This window comes from Sander vitreus, chromosome 17, assembly GCF_031162955.1.
Source record: "Sander vitreus isolate 19-12246 chromosome 17, sanVit1, whole genome shotgun sequence".
Lineage (NCBI taxonomy): Eukaryota > Metazoa > Chordata > Actinopteri > Perciformes > Percidae > Sander > Sander vitreus.
In genome coordinates, this window is record NC_135871.1 from 5,031,092 (window position 1) to 5,038,602 (window position 7,511).

Below are 7,511 nucleotides of genomic sequence, written 5' to 3' on the forward strand. Positions count from 1 at the left end.
CGGAGAAAGGGTAGTAATGGGGGCGGGGAAAAAAAAAACATGAATCACTCGTGGCATCTATACATCCAGCAAGTTCTGGTTTGTTTTCCCAGATTTTGAGGTCTCTGCCTACACCACAATACAAGGGATATGATGGAATTTAATTTGTGGTGCTTGCAGCATTTAAACAAATCTCTTAACAATGGTGTATCTCAATGCCATAACAAAACCAATCCCAGAAACGCAAACAATTCATACAGTAAGGACAAATGTGAAAATCACAATGACCTGCTGAACACTGGAATCTCTTGCATTGGTAAAGAGAACAGATGGCCCAGGTAAACAGTAAGGCTTTAAGAGAGAACAATCTGAAATACCACTTAAGTATTGATAAAACACAAGCCTGATAATTTTTCATTTGTTACTGTATTTGGCCTTTACAAGACTTTAATTTGGCTTTTTACTATAGAAGTCTGTTACAGGTGGTGGGGGGGAAAAAAATAAAGTTTCAAAAATAGTTGAAGGCCATGTTTGGATATGCTTTATATCCATCAAATACACACGGAGTACATATGTAAAGACTTAAAACCCCTTTAAGTGCAACAGGAACAGTTTAATAGCTAGCATAACATGCTCAGTTAAGGTTAGATGCTAGTTAGCTGCAGCGTCACATGATAGATGCACAGAATGGCTTAAGCCCTCAAGTCACAGAAACACTATCCTATTGTCATTACATCAACCAATACATTACAAGACTGTAAGCTATTTAATATACAGATGAAAGAAACTTGTTTTTGGAGATATACAAAACTGCAAAAAAGTAGACACGATCAGTCTGCAACAGATAAAATGTGTTTTTTTTAAATAGATCTATCCATTCATCCTCTGTAGCTGCTTCCTCCTGTTCAGGCCCATGGGCATGCAGGGACTGATCCCAGCAGTGGTGGAATGTAACTAAGTACTTTTATTCAAGTATTGTACTTAAGTACAAATTTAAGGTACTTGTACTTTTGTTTTCATACCACTTTCTACTTACCTTTCACTCCACTACATTAATCTGACAGCTTTACTTACTAGTTACTTAAATTAAGATTTTTCACAAAAAAACTTTATAAAATATGTTTTATTGTAAATTAGACTACCCAACAATATACAGGCCTACAAATCCAGCTGAAATGATTAGACCATTAAACAGTTGATTGACAAAACCTTTTGGATCGTATTTTTACAGTGTGGTATTAGTACTTTTACTTAAGTAAAAAATCTCTACACTTCTTCCACCGCTGGATCCCAGCATGCATTAGGTGAAAGGAACAGAACATTCTAGACATTTAGACTCCTTAACCCTGTGATAAGCCGAAAAGCATTCTGGGTAAGGATTCCGAGCCTTAAGAGATTTATAAATGAGTGACAAAAACATTTAATATTTTAGTGCCAATTAAAATTGCAAAACAGTAAGTGACTGAAATGTGTGCTTGAGCTGAACAGGTTCCTCGTTTGTGGCTGGTGATACTTGCGAAGCAGCTGGCTGGTTTTAAAATCAATGTTTGACTGGTTTCCCGTGTGGCAGCTACAGTGGTCCTCAGTACTGAACCAGCGAGAATACACTATGGGACTTCAGTTTGTCGATACCGTTCAGCTCTTTGAGCTCGATGACCACCATGCAGCCCAGAACCTCAGCCTGCTGCTTCTTCATTAATTCACAGGCTGCATACAGTGTCCCTGCAAAACACACACACACACACACACACACACACACACACACACACACACACACACACACACACACACACAGAGTCAGTGTGAATCCAACACTCTCATTGTTTCCTTTTTTATCCATTTTCTTTGTAACAAATATTCCCTAGTCAGAGTGACTCCAGTGAACATGATGGTTAGAAAGCTATCCAGGTAAATTTGTTGCGCAATTAAGAAGTGCAGGGCATCCATGACACACCGTTCAGAAAACGGAGACAACATATACAATGGGACAATAAATAACAAGACAAACAGTTTCAGTGCTCCAGTGCTAATCAAGATGCTGACATATCTAATAAATACCAATAAAACACTTAAAACTGACCACCATAAAAGTATTCTAAAAACCAATGAAATAAATACGCAAATACAGGCTGTGTGGGGACTGCGTACCTCCAGTAGCCAGGAGGTCATCAATGAGAAGAACTTTCTGTCCTGGAGCCACTGCATCCTCCTGGATCTCTGCTTCTGCCTGGAGAAACATAAGTAAGACTCTCAGAAAATACTGTTCTTTGGTGGAGAAGTATTGTAGCAGCGTCATGCCGAGGGAGTGCTTCTCAGCAGCAGAGCCGGAAACCGCTCAGGACTGAGGTGACAATGAAAAGAGAGAAATACAGAGAGATGTTTGAGAAATGTATGCACATGACCTTTGACTAGAGCAAAGATTCACATGGAACTGCAGGGCCAGGGATCAAACCACTAACCTTCTGTTTGGTAGGTGACCGCTCTACCACATGAGCCACAGCCGCCCCAATGTATCAAAGAATGTGTTTTTACAAGGAGACATTTACAAGCAAAGTGATTTCATTTATTTGAATACAAAAAGTATACTAGGTTTTTTTTTTTTTTTTATTTGTTTAATAATTATGTCATTTATACTTTAAACTGCTTTGAACGGGGAGCAGCAGAGATGTGGTCGGAGTGAGACTATGTCGCCTCTGCAGCTTGTTGAAGTCACAGTCAGGGTAATGCTGATAAAGCTGTTGCAAGTGTGGTTACACTTTTCAAAACTCCACGCAGATAACGCTCACTGCAGTATAATATAATGGCGGGCCGAAAGTGTCCGCAATGTGGTAACAAAGACAAAAGACAACAAATTATTTTAAAAAACGGAGCGAAGTTCATGGAGCTACTGGCCGCCGCATCAGCAAAAAACGGTAAGTGTCAGATTACCTTTACTTAATAAACGTTATTCGCACATGTGCGCCTAAATAAATTGTACAGATCGCACACATCGATCTTTAGTTGCAAACGTGAGTGAAATGTTTGCACTTTCGAGCCCTGCAAAGAGACCCAAGCACATTTTCTGCCTGAGGTTGTGTCCTTTTTAATTTAGATCCAGACACTAGAACAGTACAGTGAAGTAGAGGAACAAGACATTTGTATAAAGATTACTATCAATTAATACATTGCCTATTCTCTATTCTATAGACAATGTTAACTGAACTGCAAGGCAAACAAATACAGAGTAAAGCATTGCTTTAAACAAAATCCTTAGTGTGTGTGGATGTTCTTCACCTTGCCATACTCCAAATCGTAGGCCACAGACACAGTGCTCCCAGGCAGTTTGCCTTTCTTTCTGACCAGGACAAAGCCAACACCCAGTCGCTGAGCGAGCAGAGGACCAAACAGGAAACCACGAGCATCTAAACCTGCAAACAAACACAAAATATGTGGTACCCGCAAAATACGTGGATAAGAAATTAATATACTCCCTTAAATGTTTGGTCTATAAATCTCATATATGAAGTGGGAGTTTTGCCCTGACCTGATGCAGCATACCATATGAATGCAGTGAAATCATTTTTTAAATTTGGGGGAAAAAAAGTGCATTTAATGAACGCAAACTTAAATTTATTAGGTATACACCGACCTAAGTCAATACTTGGTAGAAGTACGTTTAGCGGCAACCACAGCTACCAGTCGGTAATATATTCGTCATTCAGAAAAGAAAATAAGTGTTTGTCCGAATCGGCAGCAGAGCCTACGGTCTAAGTTACATGGCAGGTTTCCATGGAGTTCCTGACCATGTCCCAGTGGACACCCAGGCCCTTTATCAAATTCTTTGGAGGAAAAACTGCTTCTCATTCCATGTTTAACAGTTTAAGATGGTCCTCTAACCAATGACTTTTTGCAAAGAGCGGGTTTTACGCTCTTTCCAGTTCATCAAGATGTTGGTGGGAAATTAGCGTAGGCTACCGCTTCAAATTCTAAAAAAAAATCTAAAATCTGGTCCAGCAGACATACTATACGACCAACTAAAACACTGCCATGTAAGATTTAATTTATAACCAACTTGGACCAAGAATAATTGCACTTCTGGGTCTTCCCACAATACATGTAACAAAGAACCCCTGCTCCCAAAACCATGCAATTATTGGTCAAGATAATTATCCTCCATTTAATAAAAAGAGTGTGTGATGACCCCTCCCTGATTCCTATTTAAGATGGCTGGAGTTGCAAGTCCAGCTTGTATTTACCTTCACAAAAGTGCTTGTTTTGCCACGGTCAGGCTCAGATTAATATTCTAAGTGTCTGACAACATTATGGAAAGGATTTCTAAAGGTCGACCTTTCTGTTAAAGAGTAAGATCCTTTAAACATAAAAACATCCGCGAAATTGCTTTCACTAAACCCACCATGTAAATGAAAAGTAATTTTAGCATCGTAAAATACACTTCATTCATAGTTGACAGAAACAAAATAAAACTGTGAAAAGCCGTTTTGGGTCGTCTTTCCACTTTATCAACCAACACAATTCTAGTTTTGGTTGAAATAAACACTTAGTTTACATATGTAAATACATGTGAAAATATGTTTGCTCTATACACGCTAAAAGTATTGCTTTTGAGTGTGGTGGGTTTAGCGCTAGCAACTTCAGAGCTATTTCTGGTTAAACAGGTCTCAAAAAGGTTTTAAAAGGTCTATATCTGAAGGGATCCTTTCCATAATGTTGTCAGACGCTTATAATAATAATCTGAGCCTGTCAGTGGCAAAACAAGTACTTTTGTGAACATAAATACAAGCTGGACAATTGCCCTGTTAAGTTACATTGTAGCTTGTTTCGCTGCTGCCAACTGCAGCAATCTTGCTTAATACTGGACCAATTTCAATCAAAGATTGTTTTTCCCATCAGTCACTTAGACACAAAACATAGGAAAATTAGATTAGAAAAAAAACAGTAGTTACCCTTTAACTCCTTAAACCAAAAGATGAAATGAAACTGATAAGGACATTTGATATGGTCTTGATACGGTCAAAGTTCATTTTTTCTAATGATGCAGCAATTATTGGGTGAGTTAGTAAGTTGGCCCTAAACATAATTTGAAAAAGCCTGAGAATTATACTAGAAACAAGCTGGCCTGGTATGAACCCAACTTGGTCTTTATGAATAATCGATGGCAATACCTTCTCAACGTGTGAAAATGAATACTTTTTAAAAGGTATTGTTAGCTGTTCCTATAAGGTTCATCACGTAGAGAATACTGGTTTACATTGGTGCTTTGCTTGGGTTCCTTACCTACGATCAGTTCAACGTGCTGGTGATTCTTCCTTACATGTTCTTCAAACAGGTCGATCACTGCTGTGAGAGCGGCTGGGTCCTTCAGGATAGGACAGATATCCCTACAGGCAGAAAACACACATTACATTAGTATCCAGTCATTTAAAATGAATATCAATGTGAAATACATTTATATTGAGCACATTTCTTAGGAGTCATTTATGAACTTCTGCTTCATATATATTTGATGTTCCATCAGCACATCTGATTAAGCTAGTGACTAGAGCTGCACAGTGCTCAGCATAAGTGAATACACCCATGCTAAGGTTGACTAAAAAGAGGAATACAAAAAAAAAAAAATCATCTTTTGGAAATTGATCTTAATGCCTTAATTTAAAAAATTAGGTAAAAAAAATAAATAAATAAAAACCTTTAAAAGGACACCAATTTTCTTTGTGAATGAATAATGTATCGTAAATAAATAAATGTTCTTCCTTAAAATACAGGGGGCATAAGTCAGTACACCCCTATGTTAAATCCTCATAGAGGCAGGCAGATTTTTATTTTTAAAGGCCAGTTATTTCATGGATCCAGGATACTATGCATCCTGATAAAAAGTTCCCTTGGCCTTTGGAATTAAAATAGCACCACATCATCACCCTTCACCATACCTAGAAATTGGCATGGGGTACTAAAACCAGCTATTAGGCTAACTTATCACAGCTGAATATTTCATCACAGTAGTCAGCCCCCCCCCTTTTTTTAGCCTATGTGACAAAGTTCTTTTTTTCCAAAGCTCCGTAAACCACTCTCTGATCACATGCCTCCATGAGCCAATCAGAGTTGTTCCCTGCACCACGCAGCTTAGTTTAGATGTAGACTGTCACAGAGGACAGAGTAACGTGAGGAAAATTCCATAACAGTTTATATGTAGCTCAACAAATGTGTAAAACTATAGACAAAGTTCTATATGATTTTGTGTGGAAAAACCGCACTCACTATCTGAGAAAGTCTGTTTTAATGAATGAGTACAGTAAAGGTGGCCTCAATTTCCTGGACTTAAATACCTTAAATAACACTTTCAAAATTAATTGGACGTTACTTAAAATGTCCAACTTCCTTGTGGAATTTTATTCCCCATTACGTCTTTTCCTCAGTTGGTGGACTCCAGTTTTTATTGATATGTACCTACAATATTGACAAAATTCCTCTTAAACTTTCGTCATTTCATAAACAAATGCTGCTGGCTTGGTCTTTGATCTACAAGCATAATTTCTCTCCTCATAGGTTTTATATTTGGAACAACAGATATATTTTGTATAAAAACAAATCCATTTTCTTTCAACAGTGGGTTGACAACAACATATTGCTTCTAAGCCAATTACTCAACCAGTGTGGTCAGCTTTATAATTATGTTGAGTTTATTCATCACTACGGCATCCCTGTCTCTCCGAAGGAGTTCTCGATTGTTTTTGATGCAATACCTTCAGCTGTCGTTGCACTCTTTAAAAGGTTTTAATGGAGTTGGTGATCACCCTATACTGTTAAAATGTGAAATAAACAATTATTGGTAATATTTGTTTTTCACTATAAGCTAAAAGTAAGAATAAGGCAACTCATCAACTCTTTCAGCAAGACGTTAAGAGTACACCTGCTGCTTTATCGTACTGGTCTTCATATGTTGAGGAGATTTGTTGGGAAAAGGTTTGGCTATTGTCACACAAGTTCTTCTTAACCAACAAAGTTAAAGAGATCTCTTTCAAAATGCTCCACAGATTTTACCCAACTAACCATTATCTGCAGAAAATGAAAAAAAGACATTCATATCAGCTGTACTTTTTGTGGAGAACTAAATGAAACACTGGTACATCTATTTTGGTCTTGCCAATATACCAAAAAACTTTGGAGCAGATTATCACATTTCATTGCTGTTCACATTTACCCTCAATTCACATTACTTTGGGATAATGTATTGTTTGGATTCACTCAATATGATAGAAAGCTTTATTCTGAGTATTATGTGATAAATTTGATAATTATTTTAACCAAATTTTATTTACATAAGTCAAAGTTTTTGAAAAAGAAGCCAAGCTTTTTGGAGCTGACTGCCAATATTAAACAATACATTTTTTCCATTTCTACCTGTACAAACAAAAAAGCTGTTAGATCATATGACCTTTGTAAGCTTTACAAAATATTTGTATGAATTGTTTTGCTTTGTTTTGGTTTTGTTTTCCTTTAGTAACCCCCTGGCTCGTCTAGAACATAGACTGTTA

General features: G+C 37.4%; 1 protein-coding gene across 1 annotated transcript in view; it reads right to left on the reverse strand.

Annotated features, from left to right (window-relative positions):
• Nucleotides 1-1,383: 1,383 nt before the first annotated feature.
• Nucleotides 1,384-7,511, reverse strand: part of aprt (adenine phosphoribosyltransferase) — a 10,451-nt gene continuing 4,323 nt past the window's right edge. The window contains exons 2-5 of the mRNA XM_078272476.1: nt 5,254-5,357; nt 3,253-3,386; nt 2,128-2,206; nt 1,384-1,701 (exon numbers count right to left, since the gene is read on the reverse strand). Of these exons, the coding sequence (XP_078128602.1) occupies nt 1,562-1,701; nt 2,128-2,206; nt 3,253-3,386; nt 5,254-5,357 (457 nt within the window). The 3' untranslated portion in view covers nt 1,384-1,561. The remainder of the gene's footprint in view (nt 1,702-2,127; nt 2,207-3,252; nt 3,387-5,253; nt 5,358-7,511) is intronic.